Raw genomic sequence first — 25,989 nt, forward strand, 5'->3', positions numbered from 1 at the left:
TTTTTACTCCCCCCCCCACACCACCAAATGTCAGAAACCTGACATTTTAACAGGGGTGAGTAGACTTTTTATATTCACTATATGTGCTTTGCTCAGTTATCATGAATGAGGTCTACAACTACTTTACGATTTTGAAAAGACTTCTATGGGTTTGATGCTCACTGCAGGTATTATTAGCCACAGGTGATCTCTTGCCTCCCTATTAATGAATCAACAGATTGATATGGAGATAGTGGTATCTTTTACAAGCCACTTACACCACTAAAAGCTGCTTAAGTAAATACAAAATAAATTACCTCCACTAACAACCGCCTCCACAGAAGGTGGATAGAACAAAAGTTCTTTCGATGATGGTGTAACTGTAATCTTCTCACCAGATCTAAAAATTAAAATAATTTCAATAAGTTATTACCACAGAAAAATATAAAAAAGCAGAGTCAGTAACATACCACAGAGCTATCCCTAATTCCAGTAACATACAGCTATCACAGAGTATTATAATTATTAACCAAAGCACATTTTCACAAAATGACATACATAGTGCATATACATGCAAAAAAAGATTACCACTCTAATCGGCAGAGCCAATATAACAAATCCTTGCCCACACTAGATCCATGTTTTTAGTATTTTCACATCATTCAATTTATTGTAACATGCTACCATATGCCCTTCAACCATTCATATCAAGCCTAGCTCTATGAACTCTGACATACAACTACCTTGAACAGTCAAACCCATCACAACAATGCTTGTTTGCCCAATGGAACCACTATAAAATAAGACAGAAAAAAAAAAAAAAAAAAAAGAAGAAGTACAGCCAAAGCTTGTTTGGCTGCACTTCTTGTGTGGCTCACAGGAGTGCAGTTTGTTCCGCACTACTGTGAACCATTTTCAGCCAACAGCAGGCTGAAGCCCATTGTCAGCTGACCTCACAGAGTCCAGGCAAAGAAAAGATCACAACCATATGGTCAGGATCCACCCAGAACCCTGGACCAGCGCCTGGCTTAGCCTTTCAGCGAGTTACTGAGAGCCTGAGCCAGCCACTCCAGCCTCCTTCAGAGCCCAGCGCTTCAGTGAGGGCAGAGCAGGGAGCCAGTACTCTTCAAATTATTCATAAATTATCTTGGATATCACTAGATAAGATAGATAGTAACAAAATTCACAAAGCAACAAAATTAGCAGAAACTGCTCTGGCCAATCAGTTGTTACATTAAAGTTCAACCCCAGCATTCAGTCACTTTAGCCACTTCTTTACCAGACCAATTCTGGCACCCCGCTCCTACATGTAAAACATTTTTTAGCTAGAAAATTACTCAGAACCCCCAAACATATATATATATATATATATATATATATATATATATATATATATATATATATATATATACACACACACATACACATATATATATATATATATATAATATATATATATATATATATATATATATATATATATATATATATATATATATATATATATATATATATATATATATATATATATACACACACATACATACATACATATACACACACATGCATATACACGCACACACACACACAGTGTCTCACAAAAGTGAGTACACCCCTCACATCTTTGTAAATATTATATTATATATTTTCATGTGACAACACTGAAGAAATGACACTTTGCTACACTTGTAAAGTAGTGAGAGTACAGCTTGTATAACAGTGTAAATTTGCTGTCTCCTCAAAATAACAACACAGCCATTAATGTCTAAACTGCTGGCAAAAAAAAGTGAGTACACCCCTAAGTGACAATATCCAAACTGGGCCCAAAGTGTCAATATTTTGTGTGGCCATTAGGGCTGCAACTAACGATTAATTTGTCTGTCGACTAATCTAGCGATTATATTTCCGATTAGTCGACTAATCTAACGATTATTATTTTTAATTTTTTTTGCTTAAATCTAGTGTTCTTTGATGAGGTAAATAATCCTTTGAATAACTTTACTAAAAATGATACGTACAACTTCTAATAAATGGATTTTTGTAAAATCTTACCGTAAAATCCTTTTCTCTTAGCTCATTGACAGACGTAGTCCTCGGTGATACACCACCTTCGGGTTATGTTGCCTCCACAGGAGCAGGACTAGACAGGAAATTAAAAAGCTCTGGCCACACCCTAGGGGCAGTCCCAGAGGGTATATCCTCTCTCTCTCTGCCTCAGCAAATCAGTTATGTGAAAAAGCAGTCTTTAGAGATTTTAACCCAACCCAACTCAAAAAAACAGAGGGGCGGGGACTACGTCTGTCAATGAGCTAAGAGAAAAGGATTTTACGGTAAGATTTTACAAAAATCCATTTTTCTCTAGCGCTCATTGACAGACGTAGTCCTCGGTGATACACCACCTTCGGGACGTCCCAGAGCAGTATCACAACTGAGGGGTGGGAAAATGAAATCAAATCCCAATCTAGAAGGCCCAACCGGTGCCAACTAGAAGTTTACAATGCTCATCCTTAATGATGAGACTCAACAAAAGAGAGAAAAAAATTTTTCTTTTTTTTTTTTTTTTTTTTCAAACAGAAAAAAACCCTCGAGGTAGACCACCGGTCTCCTCAAATTGCGGCCTGCAAAACCTTGCGGCCAAATGAGGCATCCGCCGATGCCGTCACATCAATTATATAGAATTTTGTAAAGGTATGTACCGACGACCAAGTGGCCGCCTTACATACCTGGACCACTGACGCCTGATGGCGAAAGGCCCAGGAAGTACTGAGCGCTCGAGTGGAGTGCGCCCTAACAGGGAACGGAGGACTCTGACCCTTAATAGAATAAGCCTGTACCACCGTTTGTCTAATCCATTTGGCAATGGTCGCGGCAGATGCAGGCAAACCCTATCTGGGGCCATCCGTGATCACAAAAAGTGAATCCGTCTTACGGAATGATTCCGTAGCTTTCAGGTATACCCTGATTGCCCGAACCACATCTAAGGAATGCAACGCATGTTCCCGATGATGCTTGGGCTGAGGACACAAGGAAGGTAGTACAATATCTTCATTCAGATGAAAATCTGAAACCACCTTAGGAAGAAAAGATGGCTTAGGATGAAGTACTACCTTATCCCTATGAATCACTAGGTATGGGGACTGGCATGATAATGCAGCCAGTTCTGACACCCTGCGAGCAGAAGTAATAGCCACCAAGAAGACCACCTTCTGGGATAAAGTAAGCAAGGGAATCTCCCTGATGTTTTCAAAGGGAGGTTTCTGTAGAACCGACAAAACCAAATTAAGATCCCAGGGCGGTAAGGGCGCGCGGACTGGAGGAGCCAGGTGCCGCACCCCCTGGATGAAATTCCGCACCAAGGATTTGGTAGCTAAAGGTTTCTGAAAGAAGATTGCTAATGCTGAAACTTGACCCTTGATGGTGCTCAAGGCTAGCTTCTGCTCAACCCCTTGTTGCAAAAAGGCCAATATTCGAGACACCGAATAGGTACGTGGAGGAAATCCTAAAGATTCGCACCACGCAATATAAGTCTTCCATGTGTGATAATAGACTTTGCTGGAAGTCGCTTTCCTTGCTTTAATAAGGGTAGGAATGACTGAAGTAGACAAACCTCTGTCCTTCAGTACTTGGGTCTCAATGGCCAGGCCATTAAAACCAGCGACTGTAAAGCACGAAGGTAAATTGGTCCTTGAGACCACAGACACTCCCTGAGACGAAGTTCCCACGGAACGTCTGCGACTAACATGTCCAAGTCGGCCAGGCCGGCTTGAGGAGGCCAGCCTAGAATTTCAAGGACCACTGGCGCTGATTGGATCTGAACCAGGCGTCCCTAGAGCCATCTGGCCCCGACCATCCGAGAAAGTCTGGTCGTTTTCTGTTTCCACACATTTATCAGATACCTGATCGTTATCAGGAAAGGTGATCTTTTCTGGTTGAACCTCAGGGACCGAAGTCACCCGACTAGAGGCTACTTGGCCTATCTGGTCAATCAGATCCGATTCCTGTGAGGTATCGGGACTAATCTTAGGAAAGGGTAAAGGAAAAGATCTATTCAGGGAACGGTAACTACCGCTTCCTGTGGTACTTAAATGTTGGAAGGGAAGAATCGCACCGGTAGTAGTGGTTGATGCTCGATCTAATGTCCTGAATACCGGTGAAAACGTCCCCCCACCCTGAAACCGGGTGGGGGCGCACCTTCAGGCTGTGTACTCCTTTACTTCGGGTTTGGCTGAGTTGGTCCTCTGCTTGTCCGACCAGCCCTTCTTGAACCCTCCTGGAGGAGTCTTGCCTTTCCCGGGAGTACCAGCCGGGCGCCCTTTATGGGCGGTAAAGAAAGGTCCTCGCTTGTTGCGAGGTCCCTTAGCTTTTGCAGCCTGTGGCAAAAAAGTGCTCTTGCCCCCAGTGGCATCCTTAATGATTTCATCTAGGTTGGCCCCAAATAGACGATTCCCCTGAAAAGGGAGATTGGTCAAGGTCTTTTTGGAACCTAGGTCAGCTGACCAGCATTTTAACCACAGCACACGTCTGAGGATCACTGCTAACTTAGATGCATGCCCTAACAAGGGAGTAGTGTCCAAGGCTGCGTCACAGATAAACCGTAGCCCTTGTATGATCTGTTCCATCAAATCAGATGTCTCCTGGGGAATATCTTTTCCCCTAAGATCTTGGCGTACCATTTTCGCCCATTCCGTAAGTGTCTGGGAAACTAGACCAATAACAATTACTGGTCTAAATGCTGACCCTATCAGAGAAAAAATAGTGCGGGACTCTGCTTCTATCTTTCGATCCACCGGATCCTTAAAGGACGAAGTGTCCTCCACTGGAATAACCGTGGCTTTATTCAGCCTGGAAATAGGCGGATCCACGACTGGTGGTACCGTCCATTTCTTAATGATGGATTCCTCAAACGGATAGCGTCTAGCAATACGCTTGGAAATAGTAAAGGTACGTTTAGAATGCTCCCATTCTCCTTTAATCTGATTACCAAAACATTTAGGTACAGGAAAAGCCTTCGCCGTCTTGATGGGCTTATTAGTCCCAAAAGGCCTCTCTGTTTCAGTTGCCTCTGCCGGTAAAGCCTCAAGTTTTAAGGTTTCTTGCACTGCCACAACTAGTGCGTCCACCAATGCTTCTTCCTGAATTATAGCAAGAGAAGAAGCGTCCTCCTCACTGTCTGAGGGGGCTTTACCTGGGATAACAGCCCTTGCAGAGGAACCTGCAACTGCCGTGACCATCTCTGAATCTGAGTCAGAGGTGTCAGATAGTATAGGGGTAGGCGGGGGTCGCTTCCTTGACCCCCGTCCCTGACAGGCCGCCTCCACCCGAGCCACCATAGACTCCAAAATTGCTGTAAATGACTCTATACTCTGTGCACCGGCGGGTCCCGAGGCCCCCTCGAGGGAAACAGGTGGGGGAATATGTGTGGCAGGGTCCATAATAACTCCAGTTACTTCCCGGATAATATAATTCAAAAGTAAAGAAAAAAACTTTTTTTTTTTTTTTTCTTTTCTGACCCCCAGCGCCACAAAAAACCCCTTAGTGTTACCTGCTAGGGATCCCTATCGATCGAGAGAGAGAGAGATAGACCCCCAGGCTCACCACTTGATGCTCAGAGTTAAACTGCAACAGCTTACAGCGCTGTCTTGACAAACAGGAAGTCTTTTGGCTGGCTGCCCAGGAAGAAAGGAGGCGGCTCCGCCCCTCTGCACGCCTTCCGGCGCCTCCCCCAAGCTCCACGAGGTGTAGGATCACCTCAAACATGGCCGCCCCCATGCTGGAGACACGAGGCTACGCCAAAATGGCGGCTCGTGCGATCCAGCAAAAAAAAATGGCGGCGGCCTATACTGAATAGCGGTGTGCTGCAGGGCACACAACACTCTCTCTGCATGGGGATATGGCGTGGTTGGCGGTACCGGCCCTGGCGGACCGCATGGCCGTTCGGGAGGCCTGCTAATAGCTGGAGATCTGATTTGGAAGGCAGTCTACATGTCCGTGGCTTCTGACTGGTAGGTAGCTTATACTTAACCCATAAGATTCCCAGAATGCCACAGATAACATCTTTTAAACATGTATACAATAGATGGTTAGCTCCCAAACCAAGCCTCCTGGCTTTTGCACACATAAAATCACACTCAAAGTAGGAGGATTTGTGACATGTTATAGGATAGAAAGGACTCTTTCTTACCATACAGAGAGGGGCCCGCGTTCACCACAAAACCCGTCAGGGAAAAAGGGGGAACATACTACTCACCATACCGGAACCAGGCGGGCACCAACTCCTGACAGTACCCCTCTCCACCGGGGCGGGAGGGCTGTCGACCGATACGGACGCCGTGACTCATGGTCTTTGGCGTTTCAGCGAGACGTTTAACTCGCGGGTTCAGTCCTTTTAATGGGACTTTGTCGCGGCCGACCCAGCGCGGAGCTATGGCCTGCACGCGCTCGTAGGCTGAACTGGGGTGACCACCGGATCTCAACATCCAGCCCGTCGCCCAGTTCAGCTTTCTTGCTTGAAGATCTCACAGGAACACTGGAGAAAAAAAGCTGTCTAACAATCCTTTAAGAAAAAAATTCTTGCCAGGACCTAAGATCCCAGCAAGGTATCTAGGTCCTTACTCCTAACTAGACAGAAAATAACTGATTTGCTGAGGCAGAGAGAGAGAGGATATACCCTCTGGGACTGCCCCTAGGGTGTGGCCAGAGCTTTTTAATTTCCTGTCTAGTCCTGCTCCTGTGGAGGCAACATAACCCGAAGGTGGTGTATCACCGAGGACTACGTCTGTCAATGAGCGCTAGAGAAATAATATTTAAACTTTTATTGAATTTTTTCCAAAAAATACTTCAATGTGGTTGAAGTTTTTACAGTGTACAAAAATGAAGTGGCAAAAATAAAACGTAAACACTTTAGCATCAGGCACGAATAAGACCATTAATTTAGAACCAAAAGCATTCAAAATGCCATATAAATTCTAAAAAAGCCTTGCTCAACACTGTGGCACTTTGTGTCTCTTGTATTTTTGCACAAACACTTTAGGGCATCAGGCATGAAAATGCCATATCTGCCTAACACTTTAACTTCTTTAAAAGCTCTCTGCCTTCAGGTAATCTTTTGCTGTATTGGCCATTATTTTTGGCCATTACTTTTGCACAGTGTTGAGCAGCAGTGCTTGCTTTTGTTGGACTACTTGGCTCCTTTAAAACTTGGTTACTGTTTAGGTATTTTTTACATTTACATATACATAGAGTTATTGTTGACCAGTATTTTTTTGGTGTGTTACTACTTGTACACAACACTTAATGGCATCGGGCATGAATAATTATGCCATATAAAATAAATTCTGCCTGAACACTTTGCAAAAGATGCATTCTGAAGGCAATGCATTATGTGGTGGTTAAAGTAGTAAACCTTAATACTTTAAACCACATAATAAATACTGGTCAACAAAAACTCTATGATGTAAATGTAAAACATACCTAAAAACTAACAGTTTTAAAAGAGCCAAGTCCAACAAAAGCACCGCTCAACACTGTGCAAATAATAATGGCCAATACTGAGCAATGATTACCTGAAGGCAGCCATCTTGTAGTTTAAAGAAGTCCAACATTATAAATATAACCCAAGAGTGCATCAGGTACACGTTGGGAGCCTGTATCTAATATATAGCATTGCAATGGAGGAAGGTTAGCATATCGACATGCTCTGAAGTTAGGCTTGCTTTTTTTTTTTAGTCACAATGTTGCCAGCAACTGAGAAAAGCCTTTCAGATGGGGTTGATGTTGCAGGCACAGACAAGTAACTCTTTGCCAGCATGGCCAAAATGGGAAACCTCCCTTCATTTTCCTTCCACCATTTCAGTGGATTTCCTTCCTTTGGAATAGCCTGCTCACTAAAGTACATGTGTATCTCATTCCCCACAACTTCACTGTGAATTTCTTGATCTTGGATGTGACCACCAGTGTCATCCTCACCATTACTGTGGTGTTCATCTGAATCTGAACCGAACAAAGAGTCCAACAGACACTTTTTTCATTGAAAAGGTGGTTAGGAAGCGTTGCATCACCTAAAAGAAAGAACCTTATGCACTGCTACAGGGAAGCGGCAGAGAAGGCCACTCAACTACAGAGGGGTGATTACCCTGAACAGGACCCTTTTCAGGCGACACCAATCAAAAATAATCTCCTCATCCTCACTATCTTCCTCTCTTTCTGGTGAACTCAAAAAACGGAGGATTCTGCTGGGGTCGAGGTCGTAATCTTGGGGTCCTAGGAACATCCTCTTCTTCATCACATACTGCTGTTATGAATACGTTTGGAAACATCCATGAAGACTGAGTGCAGTAAAGAGTCTTTGGGAATCTATTCTGGTCCATACTAAGAGGAGGTGTTCAGATGTTACTGGATCCTGTCTGTTGTAGATATATCAGCACTTTGGGCGTTTTATGACCCTGTGGGGTCCAAGGAGCTAGTAAGAGTATTCATTGACTCTGCTTGGTGGTGGACTTTCCTATTGCACCCCTTCTTGTGGATTTATTTGGACTCTCTATTTGCACATCGGACTCCTATATATTGTTTTCTTGTCTTTTTGTGTCAGCTGCTTTTCATTTATGGGGTTCAAACCCTTTATACAAGTGTTTTATGCTAGCATTTTAGTATATTATGATTATAGTGCAGCAACTCTATCCTATTTGACGTACATACTGCTGGTACCCTGACTGCCTCAGCAATGGGCAACAAATGATTTTGATGCCAAGTTCTTAGAGGCCCAATCTTCCCTTCAGGGTGAATCTGGTATAAAGGCAGACCTGGCAATTTCTTGTGAATAACAAAAGGTTGTGGGCGCCAATTAAAATTCAGGATTGTAGTATGCGGTGGACTAAAGCAAAAACACGCAAGCAGGATATTGAAGAATACAAAGTTGCCTGCTGTTACACGGTACTACTGGAGGGATCTGCACTAATATATGATCTGATCTGCTGATGACACAGGGGGCCGTTCTCTGAGTCTTTGCCCCTTTGATCTGCCACCATCTGACATCACTGGAATACTCTGCATTAATGCGTTGTTTGACCTGCTGGTGAAACAGGGGTCAAACCTTGAGGTGAGCGCACAGGTGTGCTTCTTGGTGAAGGGTTATCACAAGTTGGACCTGTTTGTGACCTACGTTTTCCAGCACCTTATGCGGATTTATGGGCCTTTGATAACTCTATGGGACTTCATTTTATATACCTTTATTTATTTATGGACAGTTTTTACACGATTTGCACTACACCATTTTCCATTATATATTCTGTCTGGGATTGATTGTGTGTCCCGGGTCGGTGTTTAGCTAGCATTTCAGCCTTGCATTTTATTTATTTATTTCTCACCTGTCTGCGCTGACTGTTTTTTTCTGTTTATGTTCTGAGCCTAAACTAGTGAAACTTGTGAACTGCCATGTGTTGTGTAAAAATGGCTCGATTGGGATATTCACAACTTTTGCTGCTGTGGAGACGGAAGGGTTGAGCCTTCTGTTCCAGGGATCACTTTGCTTTACCATGCAGGGAGCCTTGGATCGCTGCACAGTAAAGAAACAGTCCATCATCTAAGGACACTAGCAAAAGGAAAACACAACTGAGACTAGCTTGGAGTTAGGGGGAGGGGTTTTAAAGGGAATATCCCTGAAGCTTCAATTTTTTTTCAGGTACGTGAATGATGCTGTATATAATCTATGGCAGCGTTTCTCAACTGGGGTGCCGTGGAAATATTGCCAAAAACGTCCTCAACTAAGCAGGCATCTAGATAAAGATTCTAAACGTCGGCAGTTAAACCTATTTATTAGTACAGTGGTGCCGGTCGGCTGTCTTAAACGTGTAGGCAGCTGCAACAGGCACTTAGAAAGCCGAGCAGGCCACCTGCTCGCATCCTGCCAATCAATGACGTCATTATCGGTTGCTAAAGGCGGGCCGGGCACCCACACAATTTTTTGGGTCTGCTCTGATGGTTTCTGGGCTGTGATTCTTTCTGCTTCTGCATCAGTGTAGATGGGGAGGCACATGCAGGTTTATCAGAAGGGTGACAAAAAAAAAAAGACAGTGAGGAGGCTATTCCGTGGGCTTGCATATGAGCTCCTGTGAGCTCTGGGAGGTAAAACATGTTATGTTATAATAGACATTTTTAGCAGAGTTAGTTTTATCCTACTAATTGCAGGCATGGTAAAGAAATGAATTCATGTAATCATTACATCAAATATCAATCACTTTGCCTGCAATTAGTGAGAATATGTATGGGGCCTTTCATTACTTTTTTCACAGGATTTTATTTATACTGTATGTATGCCATGCAACTCTGGTTAAAAAATCCTGTCCGCTCACCCTCTGCCGACAGTTTGCAGCTCTGCCGGTCTCAGCCCTGCATAATATATAATAAAGAGACTGGCAGAACTCCCAACTGCCAGTAAAGTGAGAGCCTACTGTAATATGTAGAGCCGATAAAGTACATAGCCCAAAATAGGTGAAAGCTTCTTCCAGAGTGCTGACCTTGGCGTCCTTCTGCAGTGAAAGACTTTGTAAACAAACATTTCTCCGTGCAGTGGGGGTGCCGAACATGAAAGGGAAAGTCAGCCAAGCGACAAGGTGTCTGTACTTTTCAGAGGCATTGACAGGTGGTGAGGACATGATATGTCGCCTCCTCACTGCCTGTTTTACCCCCTAAATGCAGCACACCACTGTGCTGCAACCACATGCAGTGCCGGCAGTTGCAGGGTGGTTGTAGCATGGCCCCATTCACCAGCAATGCCCGCCGAATGCAACAGGGGGTAGAAATCCTGCCATAGGCGCAAAGCATTGTGGCTACAGCATGTGTACAACCTTGGCTGCTGCTTCTGCAGGTAAAGGGAGAGTAGTTGGGTTGGTGGGATGTTCGAAACAGAAACCTCATACATAGTGTGTACCTCACATTATACTGGGGTACCTCAAGACTGAATATACTTTCAAAGGGTGCCTTGACTGAAAAAAGGTTGAGAAACACTGATCTAAGGTTAAAGACTTAAGATGGAGTTTACCACACTGTAAAACAACTAAAGAAAAAAAATGGATTGGGTGTTCGCGTGCTTTTTCACAGGTTGAGAAGATTAACGTATTACCAGCAGTGGTTTTAACATCCATTAGTCTCTCAAAAATAAAAAAAAGTTTGGGCTTTAAGATATTGTTTAAAATGACATATATAATTTCCTCTGGGTCACTGAAAAGAGACTCAAGCTTAACAAAGCCGGTTAACAGAGCCGGAGTTCTGCTGCAAACTCCAAATTGCCAAAATCTCCAACCAATTCACTTCCGGTGACTCTAAAGCAGGAATAATTGGAGATTGACGAGTTGCTGTTTTCACAGACCACCGGGCACCCTGTACAGTACACAACCAGTTGTCTCTTTTCACAGAACACCAGGTAAGGAGGAACAAAGTTGTCGCTGCCTTGGAGGTAGCCATGTTGTTAGTTAGTTGCATCCATTACCAACAATGTGCAGTCAATATAGCGTGTACCGGAGTGTATAGGCTGCTGGTGGTTTCTGAAAACAGCAACTTGTCAAAATCATAACTCCTGCTGTAGAGTCACCAGAAGTGACGTGGTTGGAGATTTTGGCAAGTTGGAGTTTTCGGCAGAACACCGGCCAACTGAAGATGGTTTTAAGATCAGATTATTAAATTCTGAAATCAAAACAAAAAAAGCACTACAAACAGCCATCCGTATAATCATTTACAACACCTAAAGTAAATCATCATACACAGTGATCACACCATCCAAAAAGACTTTCAGGCCTTTCATTGCAGACTGCATTACAACCATAAAGGACATCCTACCTTGCCCAGTAGGAAAATTCATAGGAGAATGGCCCCTGAAGCTCTTCCACCACTTCTTGGACAGGTGGCTGAATGTCAGTATCTTCTGCACCGGCTTTTTCTCTCTCCTGTCTTCGCACCTCAATCTCCGCTAGCTGCTGCTCTCTACGCGTCTCTTCGATAGACTTTAATGGCCCCAACACAAGAGCTGGTTCACTGTCTATGGAAGACCTGCATGGAAAGAACTACAATGTGGTTGAAGAAATAACTGAAAAAAAAAAAACTTGACCTGGCCTACAAATGTTTTGCCTAAAAAAAAAAAAAAAACTTTAAGTTGGAGGGCATGAGATTTGTGGGTTTTCATATAAAAACAAAATTTACCATTTAGGTACCGAGAAAAGCTATCTTATCTCATTTTTTCAGAGTGAAAGCATTTGAATGGGAAGTGTTCCTACTGATTTTCATTTAACTGTATTAAATCAAACAATGGAAGGACCAGGAGTCTGGAGCTAAAAGGAATTCCATAGCACAGTTCATCTTAATACAAATGCCAGATTTCAATATTTTACACTCAGTTCAGCACTACACTTTATATTACAAACACATAATATAGCACAATGGATTCAGTTAATGAGGTACCCAGACATTCTGAGAAGAAACTGAAGTATGCTGCAAAGCATTAAACATACTTAATAGTGACGGTGACATCCATTAGTTTATCAGCTGTTATGACCCCAAGGACATGATGTCGCACTGCAGTCAGAGTGAGGATACTGGGCGAAGATCTGTAAATAAAAAATACACATTAAGTTTCAAACAAAATGTTATGAACAAGCATGAAGATAACTATTATTTAAATTCTGTAGAGCTTTTATAAATAAAAAATAATGAATAATAAAATGTAGTCTATTAATCTACATTATACAAGTATTCATTCTACTTTACCTATAGTGGAAGGTGTGGTAATCGATTTGAAATTTGGTTAATGTTTCAGAGTGTAGCCATTTCACAGAGCCTTTTGTCTGAGTTTTTGACCACACCTCGATTCTTTATGGTGACATGGCTTAAGCCTAGTACACCCGATGAGATCAGACAAATGATCATTATTTTCTTCTTGGGTTTTTTTTTTTTTTTTTTGCATGCAAGTCTCCATATCGAAACCAAATAGGCTACTAAAGTATGAAAATTCTCAGTAAGTGCTGTAATGTATTTGTACTGTATTTTCGAATGAAAACTGGAGAATAAAACGTAAATCGTACGAGAATTTGTCTGTCCCTTTGAAAAATTTCGGACGAAAGCGGTGTACTAACGATCAGATTATTGTACGATCGCATCAAAAGCTGTATTTTTTGTACGATATTGTGATAGTGTGCACGGGGCCTAATGGTCAGTTTTTCTGTTTTTAATGTCCTGGGGCCAGTCCAACAATTTTTCATGGAATAGTAAACGAAATAATGAGATTTTTGACTTAAAGTAAAATCCATTTCTCTGACACAGCTCCTTAGCTTTTTGACCATTGGGTTACACTGCCCCCTACAGGAGTGGGACACTAGGCAGGAAAAAGCTTGACTATGCCTAGTTTTGTTACAAGCCATGCCAGAAGACAGCCAACTCCACAGAGGGGTGGGTGCTGTGTCCGTTAATGAGAAATGGAGAATGGATTTTACGGCAAAGTCAAACAGCAGCCTGCAATACCTTCCAGGCAAAAGAAGCATCCGCAGAGGTCAACACATCCACCTTAAAAAACTTTGTGAAAGTGTGCACAGACGACCAGGTGGCTGTCTTGCAAACCTGCCGCACTGATGTCTGATGACGGAAGGCCCAGGGAGGCACTAAGTGCCCAAGTAGAGTGTGCCTTAACAGGGAAATGAGGAACCTGACCCTTAATCAAATAGGCCAGAATCACTGTCTGTCTGATCCATCTGGAAATGGTCGCAGCAGAAGCAGCCAACCCTTTCCGAGGTCCATCCGTGAGTACAAATAGTGAATCTGACTTGCGAAAAGACTCTGCAGCTGCTAGGTACACCCTGATAGCTCGAACCACATTCAGGGAACGCAAGGCAATTTCCTTAGGATGTTTAGGACTGGTACATTGGGAAGGCAACACAATGTCTTCATTCAAATGGAAATCAGAAACGACCTTTGGAAGGGAAGACTGACAGGGACGAAGAACCACCTTATCTCTGAACCACCAGGTAAGATGGACAAGACAATGCCGCCAGCTCTGACACCCTGCGCACAGAAGTAATAGCCAACAAAAACGCCACCTTCTGGGACAATGTAACCTCAGGAAAACCTCCTGAAGACTTTCGAAGGGAAGTTTCTAACAGCTAACAGCACCAAACTGAGGTCCCACAGTGGCAATGGACACCGCACTGGAGGAGCCAAGTGTCGAACTCCCTGGATAAAGGTACACACCAAGGAATGTGTGGCAAATGGATATTGAAAGAAAACCACTAAGGCCGAAACCTGGCCCTTGATGGTACTTAAGGCCAGGCACTGCTCAGCCCCCCCCCCCCCCCCCCATTGGAAGAAAGCAAATATCCAAGTCACCGAAAAAGGAGTGAGGGTGAACCCCCCTAGAGACTCACCACGCAATGTACGTCTTCCAAGTATAATGGTAGATGTTCCTAGAGGTAGATTTTCTAGCCTTTAACAGCGTAGGAATCATTAATTCAGACAAACCTCTATCCGTCAACACCAGGCTTTCAACAGCCAAGCCATTAAATCCAGCAACTGTAAAGCATGATGGAAGATTGACCCTTGGGACATCAGATCTGTTCAACCCCCCTGGGGAAAGCAGATCCTCCCTGAGAGGAAGCTTCCAAGTAACGTCGGGGACCAGCGGCACCAGATAGGCGTACCATGCCCGGGGAGGGATCCGAAGCCACCAAGATTTTGTCATGTGTGCGCTTTTTTGTAAATATGCATGTCTCTTGGTCTATAGCTGCACCAGCTTTAGAAATGCATGTTCAGGGTGTGCTCCCCCAACCTCTTTTTTGTTTGTAATGTATTCGGTCTGACCAGACTCTGAGGTGAGCACCCCACCCTCCCACACCTGTACTCCATTAGTGTCCATTGACTAGCAGATATTTGATGAGTTCCTCATAGTGCAGTAGCACATCTCTCCCAGTTAGGAGTAAGTATCTCCAAGGGTTTAAAAAGTTGGATTCATCCTTTTTTACATGGATAGTGTAGGACCCACTGATAATGGGGTACTTTGACGTAGTGGTGGGCTTGAGCACGACATGGCCATATGGTGGGACTAAATCCCCATTTTTATTTATTCATTGATTGCCTTTATATTTGATAGTCATTTCTTTTGCATGTGTGCACTTTTTTGTAAATATGCATGTCTCTTGGTCTATAGCTGCACCAGCTTTAGAAATGCATGTTCAGGGTGTGCTCCCCCAACCTCTTTTTTGTTTGTAACGAAGCCACCAAGATGACAGGAATCCCTTCTGCCTCGATCCTGCGTAGAAGTCTTGGCAGAAGCTTGAAAGGAGGGAAGATGTAAAATCAGAAAAAATACTGACCCCCACGGGGCCACCAGCGCTTCCGTGGCATCCGCCAGAGGATCCCGTGACCGAACATCTGCACCTCTCTGCTGAGCCGAGATTCCAACAGATCCACATCAGGGATGCCCCACCGGAGACAACTGATGAAACACCTCCAGATGAAAGGATCGCTCTCCTTGGTCCAACGCTTGACGACTGAGGTAATCCGCCTGCCAGTTTTCCACCCCAGGAATGTGTACGGCAGAGAGGGCTGGAACGAAGTGTTCTGCCCACCTTAGAATGCCGGCTACCTCCAGAACCGCCAGGACAGTTTTACTGCCCCTCAGGTGATTGACCTAAGCCATGGCCGTGGCATTGTCCGATTGAATGCGCACTGGATATCCCTGAAGAAGATCAGTCCAATGGTCCAGGCACAGTCTGATTACTCGGAGTTCCAAGACATTGATCAGTATTCTGGACTCTTCCAGCGTCCAGAGCCCCTGAGCAGAATTTTTGCAGAGGATGCCCTCCCAGCCAGACAGGCTGGCATCCGTAGTGACCAGTCTCCAACACAAGGGGAGGAAGGATTTGCCCAGCCGCAGCGCCAGAGTACGAAGCCACCATATCAGGCACCACATATAGAACTGTGCAAACGGAACAGCCTCAAAGGAAGATACAATCAGGCCCAGCATCCGCATGCAAGTCCTGAGGGATGACCATCTGCTGAACAGCAGGAGACGAATTGCAGCCGGCGATTTCTGGAGTTTGTACAAACGAAGAAACACTGACTGCGGCTGAGTCCAGAGTCAGACACAGACAGTCCAGCTTTGTGGAAGGAACCAGAGCAGATTTATTAAAATTCAGAGACCAGCCAAACTCCCGCAGAGTTCGTATGGTGATTTCCAGGTTTTCCACCAGAGCAGGAGACTCTGCTCGCAGAAGGAGGTCATACAAGTAGCACAGTACGGTGATCCCCTGTTAGCGTAACAATGCTAGCACCACAAACTGATAAGGCTCCTCTCCCATGGCAAAGCGGAGAAAGCGCTGGTGACCGGCATATATTGGAATCATGGCTGCCTTGGTCAATCTAGAAACCGGAGGGTCCACCACCAGTGGAGCAGTTCACTTCTTACTAAGGGACTCCTCAGAGGGGTACCACCTAGTAAATCACTTAGGGACCCCAAGGGGACGCTTTGGTCCTCCCCCACTTCTAGTGACAATTCTGTCAAAAAAGGCGGGGAAAGGAAACACCTTTGCCACTCTGGATGGCTTGTGAGTGACAAAAAGGAACCTGCGCCTCCATCGCAGCTGCATCCTCCGCCTTCAAGGTCTCAACACAGATACAATCAGTGCTTCTACCAGCGCCTTTTCGTGCGTGGTTGCAGATCTGGAGGAATAATCCTAACTACTGTATCTGGGGATTCCAGGCGCGTGGTCGCAGACCCAGCAGGAACACCCACGTCCGCGGCGGCCAAACCAGATTCAGGATCTGGTGAGCCAGATGAGGCAGGGGACGCTTTCTGCTAGCCTGTCGCCCGAAAGCCACCTCCACCCTGGACACAAAGGACTCCAGGAACTGCCGTCAGTGCATGGATAGATGGTTGGGACCCAGAGGGCCCTGCAGCCTCAAAAAGAGGATCTGTTAAAGAGATGTGCTCCAAAGACTACATGAGTCGCCAGGGGAACCCCACAAAAAGTGTAAAACACTGCAAAGGGACAATTCCCACTGTGCTGGCAGCACCACCTGGTCGCCAGGCACAAAGCACCAAGCGATTCTCAGCAGAGAGGGAGAGGACCCCACCCACAACCCAGGACTCTCAACCCAGCAAAAACAGACACCTGCAGCTACCAGGAGAATCTGCATTCCACAAGCGGCACCCACAGGGCTCCACTGTCAAGGCTAGGGCTGAAAGATAGTCGATATGATATCGACTATCGTTCTGTGGCCGTAGGCGATATTCATATCGCCGAGGTCACAATATTTGAATAGACAGGGGGAAGGGACTCGGAGGAGGACAGGAGGACTCTCAGACTTCCGTGTTAGGCAGGGACTCGGAGGAGAACTCACACATCCAATCCACTGCAGGCCACTCCACACGTTCAGTGAGTCTCACTCTCCGCCCTAGTTTTCTAAATGGCACATTCAGGGAACCAATCACGCCGTGAGCAGCTGCACAGCTAACCAATCACGCGTGCCTGCACACCTGATTGGTTCGCTGTGCCGCTACTCACGGCGTGATTGCTTCCCTGAATGTGCCATTGAGAAAACTAGGGCGGAGAGTGAGACTCACTGAACGTGTGGAGCGGGCTGCAGTGCATGAGTGAGTAATGTATGCGGCTGTGTTTCTTTGCTTTCCCGGCTCCTAATCCACCGCTCCAGCCTCCTACCACCACTGCCAGTATATATGTGAAATACACTAAATAATCTATATTGACATGGTGTGTATACAAAAAAGGAAAAAGTAGATGTATGTATGTATGTATGTATGTATGTATATGTAGAGGAAAATAAATCAGAGGTGATTTATATATTAATAATTTATTTTCCTCTACATATACATACATACATACATACATCTACTTTTCCTTTTTTGTATACACACCATGTCAATATAGATTATTTATTGTATTTCACAAATACTGGCAGCACCAATCACTTCCTCTTCCTTTTTATAATTATTATATAACCCCTTCCAGGGTTATATTCTGAAGTGGGCTGCAGCCAACCTCCTTTATATTTCTCCATATAAAGGACGGGTCCCTCAATATCGCAATATATATCGTTGGAAAAAAAATATTGCAATATATTTTTTTTCCAATATCGTGCAGGCCTAGTCAAGGCCATGCTATTTTCAACTGCAAACCACCTTTAAACGAACGCCAGACTACACAAACAAGGCCAGTGCATAGAGCACACAGGCTACAACAAAATGGCAACACCGAGTGGCACCCCGAGGCTTCCAGGGAAGGCCTGGACACAACCAATCGTCCGGATCGCCATGGGCACAACCCCCCCCCCCCTCTTTTGCCAGTATAGTGCCCTGCTCCCACCCCAGGAGGTGGACCAGACCACCCATACAGCCCCAGGATAAGTGGAGGGGGGGGTACAGATGAAGGGGGGGTGCCTGACGGGAAGAAGGGGGAACCCAAGGAGGGGCCCACGTCCACCCTCCAAGGTTACCATACCAGAAATCAGGCTGACACCACTCCAGACAGAACAGAACCTCTCGCCATCGAAATGGGGGGCTGTCGGCCAGGAGGTACACTGAGACTCGGTCGTATGCTACCTCACGAGACGTTTTACTCGCAGGCCAGCCCCCGTCCTGTGGGGCTATGTCGCACCCGACCTAGCGCTCGCTGAGGTCTGCGTGTGCTCGCTGGCCAAACTGGGGTGACCACTGGATCTAGATTATCCAGCCTGTTGGCCTGTCCGGCAGTTGATTGTAGATTTCACAGGAAAAACATGAGAAAAATTTATATCTGAAAAGAAAAAATTGCCAGGACCAGAAATCACATCTGGCCATGCCTCTTACTAAAAACCTTGGACTGTCTACTTTCCAAAAAGGGGTCATTTGTACTGTTCTGGCATTTTCGGGCCTCAAGAAATGAGGCCATTAGTACAATAGGACTGATCAATTTTCAGATATACACACACACACCCCATAAATTGTGAGCTTTCCTACAGACTAAAAAACACTGGATTTTGATTATTTTGACCAAGGAAATGTAGCAGAATACATTTTGGCCTAAATTTTTTAAGATAACTTGTTAAGAAAATTTTCAGTCATTTTTTTTTAAGCAAAGAATAAAAAACCCAGTGGTGATTAACCACCTCCCACCTGACCACTGCACATAAACGGCCGGGTGGGAGCTTCCTCCATCTTAATGGACATTCCTGAATGTCCTTCAGGAGGGAGATTGTGCGGCCACGTGACCGTGTCCCCGAAGCACATCGCAACACCGCTCGGCAGGAGGGCTCTGTGATTGGCCTTCCTCATCACATAACGCTGTGACCAATCACAGCCTTCATGTAATGTCAACACAGCCGTTGTAACGGCGATCGGCTCGGTTTCTCCTCAAACAGAGCCTGTCAGTGAGGAGGAGAGCGGATCTGTGCTGCTATTAACTGCGTTTTACACACCGATCACCCAGCTAGTGTCCCCCAGCACAGTGTAAACACCGGTCACACATCTGTCCTAATAAAATAATCTGTTACAGTGAACATCTGCCACACCCGTCCCAGTGAACAACATCTGCCACACCCGTCCCAGTGAACATCTGCCACACCCTGTCCCAGTGAACAACATCTGCCACACCCTGTCCCAGTGAACAACATCTGTCACACATATGACACAGGAATCATCTGCGCACATGGCTAAAAAATTATTTAGCAGCGAGGAGGCTTTCCATATTCTCCAGAGTATGTCAGACGACAGTAGCGGGGAACTCTTTCCATCAGACTCAGAGTATAAGCCAGTAGAAAGCAGTGGCTCTGAAATTGAAACTGAGGAGGACAGAATCCTAACAAAGAGGCTCAGGAGATTTGAGCATGCCTAGGCATCCACCAGCTGCACAACAAATCCTGAGGCATCCACCAGCAGCACAACAAATCCTGAGGCATCCACCAACAGTGCAGCACTCCAAGATTATAGACAGGCATCAACCAGCAGTTCAGCAAGTCCTTGTGCAGTGGCAAGCACAAAGCAGGGCCAAATTCCTACATGATAGGCCAGATGCTAGTAACTGGACGTCCCATCCACAAGGAGGCGATGTATTATACCCCACATGGCTGCCCGATACTTCGGCAGAATCTGTAATTCCCCCTTTTACAGCACAGCCAGGCCCTCAAATAGAATCAGAAAATGTAATCCCACTATATTATTTTCATTTATTTTTCACAGATGATCTGCTGAACTACATTGTGGAGCAATGCAATCTGTACGCCAGCCAACATATTTCCAGCAATCCTGATTCGTCCTATGCCTGCCCTTTTGTTTGGAAACCCCTCACCCATGGAAGAACTTAAAATATTCCTTGGACTAACCCTCAAGATGGGGCTGACAAAAAAAAAAATGAACTCCATTTCTACTGGTCTACCCAACCTATCCTTCATATGCCAGTCTACTTCGCTTTGATGCCCAGAACCAGCTACAAAACTATGAGATTTGTACACTGCAACAATGCCCAGTGCCTCCCTCAAAATCACCCGGATTAGGATAAATTATTAAAAATTCGGCCATTTTTTGCTTCAGCTTCAAGCAAATGTTTACCCCCAATATAAAATATTTGTTTAGATAAATCCCTAGTCTACTTCACTGGAAGACTTGGCATCAAGCAATACCTCCCAAGCAAACAGGCCAAATATGGGGTAAAATTTTACAAGGCATGTGACGGCCACGGGTTACACATGATTTTAAAATTTTGGAGGGAAAAGGACAGCCAGCTAACCTCCCCCCCCCCCCCCCTCCTGATGCCCTACCTATAAGGGGACAAGTGGCAAAATCGTCTGGCAGCTGATAGAACCACTCTTTGGGAAGGGTTACCACCTATATGTAGACAATTTCTACAGTAGTCTCCCACTTTTCCACCATCTCTACCTAAAGACTGTGGCCTGTGGGACAGCACGGTCAAACCGCAAGGGCTTCTCACAGAGATTGGTCATCTAGAAATTGAATCGGGGGTAAAAAACCAGTATGCGGAATGAAGAGGTATTAGCCCTAAAGTGGAGCATTAAAAGACGTCTACATCCTTTCCACAATACATGATGACACCTTATTGGAACTTCAGTCAAGACGAGGTCCCATCCAGAAGCCAAAAGGTATATATGAATATAACCTATTTATAGGGGGGTGGATATAAGGGACCAGCTGATGCAGCTCTACTTGGCCACCAGGAGAATACGGTTTTGGTATAAGAAAGTCGCCATTTATTTTATTCAACCAGGCCTGTTCAATTCATATGTTAGTTTTTCCAAGCGCACCCAAAGATCCCTAACCTATCGAAAATTTCAAGAGAATGTTATCACAGCCCTTCTCTATCCCCATGGTCATGCCCCTGAACAAATTTGCTCCAATACATTAGCCAGACTTAAAAAAAAGGCACTTCCCCGATATCCCTCCTCCTACGCACACAGGCTGCAAACCCCCAAAAAAATGTTGTGTATTTTCAAATAGAGGAATTTGACGTGACACCCGATACTACTGTCCCCAATGTCCCTCCCAGCCAGGCCTCTGTATTGGGGAGTGCTATCAGAATGATCACACTGCACTACACGGCTATTTCTGTGTATGACCTAGTTTAATCGACTATGCCTCTGCCAACCATGTTTCTGCCCTACACGTGAATTGACCTCGGCCTGTTAAAATTAGCATGCTTTTTGCCTGCCTCCTGAACTGATCGTTTGCCCTGCCACTGTATTAGTGGGATTCAAGACAGCACAGAGGTCTCATATAGATGAGGGGCTCCAGAAGAGGATTTCCAAGTGGAGAAACCCTTTTTTCTCGGATTAGGGTCTGGAGACTGAAAGGCTTCAAAGAGATTTGGGTGGGAGAAACCTCTACCCGTCCTTAGGTCTTACATGACAAAGGCCCTAAGCCTTTAAAGTACTGCCTGCTGCCACCTGAGCTGGCCATGCTTTTGCCTGCCACCTGAACTGGCCATACCTCTGCCTGCCACCTAAACTACTGCCAGGACCAATACTTTGGCATATCTCTGCCTGCTGCCTGGACAATTTCTGGACATTTCCGTTGGCTGTCTGGACCAAAGCTTTTCCTGTGCTGTGCAGTATTCCTGCCTTCTAAAACCACAGGTAATCTTTTTTTTACCCTTTGCTCAGCAGAATGTATTTTGGGGTGTAGTTCTTGGTATGTACATGCGTTAGAAGCCTGAAGGTGCTACTTCATGTTGGGCCTATGTATGTGGCCAGTCTGTGGAAGTCTCACACATGTGAAATCGCCATACTCAGGAGGAGTAGTAGAATCTATTTTAGGGTGTCATACTTGGTATGTACATGCTATGTGTTAGAAAGATTTTTAAAAATTACAACTTTGGGTTAAAAATTAATTTTTTTCCACATTTTCCAAACACTTGTGGAAAAAAAATGACATGTTCAAAAGACTCAATATGCCTCTGGCGTCACATCAGGAAGGTCTGCCGCATTAGACGCTGACATAGGCATCTGTTCCTGTGAGGATTTCAGCTAATTGCTAATTGCTTTTATTCATTCATATTCTTTTCATCAATTGAGAAGAAAGAGCACGGTGCCTGAAGTGTACGAGGTAGACTCCACATAGCCAGCAGACAGATGGATTCAGAGTATCCAGCAGGGGAAGTGTTTCACCAAAAGACAGCAATAAGAGAACTCATGGTGCAGTATGTAATAAAATTCTGTTTATTCACAAAGTAAAACACTCACCACTATTGAAAATTGTGGAAACAGTGATCCCTTCCCTCTGTTAAGAGGCAGTGTGCTCTGTGTGGTGACGGTGCAGGGCTTCCAGGATCACTGGTGGTTATCTATCTCACACATAAAGGTGGAAGAATATCACAAGAGACTGTGTTTTTTATGGACTTTAATGCTTTAAAGTGCTGCATTTTACATCTTCATCCTATACTCACAACAGTGAATTGTAGCAAGGGGAAAGGGAAGCTGTGGATCAAAAACGTAAGGAATCCCCAGACAAAATAGCCTGACCTGAATAGCAGAGCCCTGTGTAAACTGAAACAAAGACAAGTAGTCACTTCCGATTGTGGGACTGTCACAGAAAGAACACTAGTATATATAGTCAACTGGGAACCTTTGCTGCTTGGCTAATTGGAGAGATGTCCAGAATTTTCATATTAATCCTGAGTATAGCTGTAGCCGACCTAGGAAACTTCTAGAAATGTAGGACTCTTGCAGAGAGAACACCAGTATTAAAAACTGGGAAGAGACATCCAAGATTTAAAATATTCTTTGTGAATCTACCAAAAAGCTGTAGAATCTACCAATACCTGAGGACACTTGTAAAAAACTGGGTCATGTCCTGTGCTGGCTATTTTAATTTTTTTTGCCAGTATCCATTTCTCATGTAGGCATTAGTATTGAAAATAAAATACTCACGTGTCATATGTGTAAAAAGCATGCTCAAACCGATGGCAAGAACGTGGTGTGACTTTGTAAACACCTAAAAGATAGATAAAATATGCAGAATTCAAGAATACAATGCAACTTGCTTTGTTTTTTAAAGCTTTCAATTTAAAGTGAGCCGGTTATATCACCAAACATCTAAACCAGTGTATCACACAAGAAGCAGGCAAAAAAAGTGGGAGGAACATGCCCACAGAAGTCAATAAAAAGATCTTCTGTGTACCTAAGGGAGCTCTGGAATTCAGAAGCACACTATATTAGAAAAATGTCCAGCTGGGCCCAGGTCAACCCATTCACCCCAGAATCACACAAATGTTATGCAAGTCCCTATACTGTAGCAATCAAGGAGGCAGGTCAGAATTGAAATATAAAGCTAGACTTGAAAGGGGAGTAGTGTACACTATCCAATATACTTTGGGGGCCCCCAAAGACTAAAGAAAACCTTTTGTTGCCAGTTTGGTTACCGGTTTAGAGTTACACAAGTGGTCTGGTGCTAGAATTATTGCTCTCACTCACTATCTCACGTGTGTGGTGTATTGCTGTTTACATATGCGTATGGGACCAATGTGTGTGTTCGCCTTTACACGCGAGCATGGGGGTGCTTTAAATGTTTGTTTAGTTTATTGGTGGGACACTGGTACACTGACAGATGTTGATCCACCAGTGGCGGAAACTGACAGATGTTGATGTCACAATGGTGCACTAGTGCAGAGGTTTTGTGCACTGATGCAGATGTGATGGGGGAATGACAGAGGTTTTGTGCACTGATGCAGATGTGATGGGGGACTTACAGATGTTTTGTGCACTGGTACAGATGTTTTATGGGGACAGTGGTGCTTGCTGTACTGTTTGTGAGAGATCTGTGACAGCTCAGTGTGTAAAATCATCCTTACGCACACACACACACACACACACACACACACACACAGTGGTCACAGATCTTGCAGATTTCCACGGTGTGTGTCCCTATAGCATATGGCTTGCTTTGGAGGCACCCATAAAAAGAAGGAGCAGAGAGTGCCAGTGGGTGACTGCAGAAAAGGAGGTAAGGGACCACAGTGTGCAATTCCACTGCACAGAGCAAATAAGTATGACCTTTATTATTTTATTAAAAAAAAGAAATTAGCCTTTACAACCACTGTAATGTAAAGGAAACCTTTTTTTAGTTTTGGATAAGGAAGGGGAAAAGGTTAGACTTAGTGTGATACTTTTATTGTTCTGACCGCTAGGGAGATTCACTAACTCGGTTTGCTGGGATACCATTGTCTGTGAAAGCAAAAGGCAACTGGAAATGCAAACATTGAACTTTCAAAACAGAAAGAAGCAAGGGATAATCTCCAATGAAGACAGCTGGTTCCTAGGACAACTCTCTCAGATATCCCTCAGAAATCCCCTCAGTTGCCTTCTCATTTCCTGTTGTGTCTCCAAGGTCAGGAAGAGAAGGGAAGTCTTCCCAGCAGGATAGAGGCAGAAAAAAACTAACTTCCCGAATGACTTGGGAACCTTGGGAGTGTAACCTTTGTTATGTTGATTTGGTCACTTTATTATACTATGTATAGTACAGTTTTTTTCCTTGCCATGACCTCAATAAACGGATTTATGGAAAAAGAAATAACTTGCCAGGGGTTTCTACCTTTCCCTACTCCCTGAAACAATTAGGGAAACACCAAGAAAAAGAGACTGATTTTTACTAACAATGTCATAATAGGTCCAGCTACATAAAATTATATACATTTTTTTCTTTTACAACTAATCTGCTTTAGCAGCAGTTTCAACTTAAGCAATTCAGAAGGAACTACATTAGTCATGCATGAATGTGTAGCTAAAGCCAAACCTTTTTTTTTTACATTTTAGATAAAGGGTTAACTCTATCAAGTTTCAACTTTTCAATATGCCCTAATGGCAACGTGGACTGGGACAGAACTGATCAGGACAGCCAAAAGTCTAGAACGGTTTCCAATTAGGTCATGAATGGGTTTCAACCATTTCCTGCTCTATCCAACAAAAAGAAAATGCTTTAGATATATTTTAAACTTGCTTTTAAACAAAGAGAAACATCTAAAGACAAAAATATATAAATTAAAAAAAAAACATAAATCACCTGGTTTTGAAAGACAAAACCTGTTCACTCCTTTTGTTAAGTTGTAAATGCCAACATGTTCTGGTCCATTTCCATCCTGGTAAAACTCCTGTTTATAAAAAAAAAAAAAAAAAAAAAACAGGATTAAAGTCAACAAAAATAGAATTTTTGTAAGAACTTACCGTAAAATTCTTTTCTCTGAGTCATCCGACATTTGCCGCCCACTCATACAATCTGCACGTCTGGGTATTGGCCTTCTCCATAGGAGTAAGCTAGGCAGAAGATTGTTAGAATATTCACAAAAACTTTGAATAGACACCTACAGGGGGCTGTCCTTCTGGTCAATACCCCCAGCTAGTCTCATTCCCAATTCAGTTTGGTAGCAAGCAGTATAGAGATCCATGAACCCCAAAAGAGGGGCGGGGGCGGCGACTGTCAGAGGACTCAGAGAAAATAATTTTACGGTAAGTTCTTACAAAAATTCTATTTTCTCTTAC

At 44.2% G+C, this 25,989-nt stretch overlaps 1 protein-coding gene across 1 annotated transcript in view; it reads right to left on the minus strand.

Moving 5' to 3' along the window:
* The window catches only part of LOC309558183 (BOS complex subunit NOMO3-like), a 236,509-nt gene that overhangs the window by 109,441 nt on the left and 101,079 nt on the right, over positions 1-25,989 (minus strand). Inside the window, exons 16-20 of the mRNA XM_082261194.1 lie at positions 25,514-25,601; positions 23,386-23,449; positions 12,477-12,572; positions 11,809-12,018; positions 297-379 (exon numbers count right to left, since the gene is read on the minus strand). Coding sequence (XP_082117320.1) covers positions 297-379; positions 11,809-12,018; positions 12,477-12,572; positions 23,386-23,449; positions 25,514-25,601 — 541 coding nt within the window. The remainder of the gene's footprint in view (positions 1-296; positions 380-11,808; positions 12,019-12,476; positions 12,573-23,385; positions 23,450-25,513; positions 25,602-25,989) is intronic.

This window comes from Pelophylax lessonae, assembly GCF_965119305.1.
Source record: "Pelophylax lessonae genome assembly, chromosome: 6".
Classification (NCBI taxonomy): domain Eukaryota; kingdom Metazoa; phylum Chordata; class Amphibia; order Anura; family Ranidae; genus Pelophylax; species Pelophylax lessonae.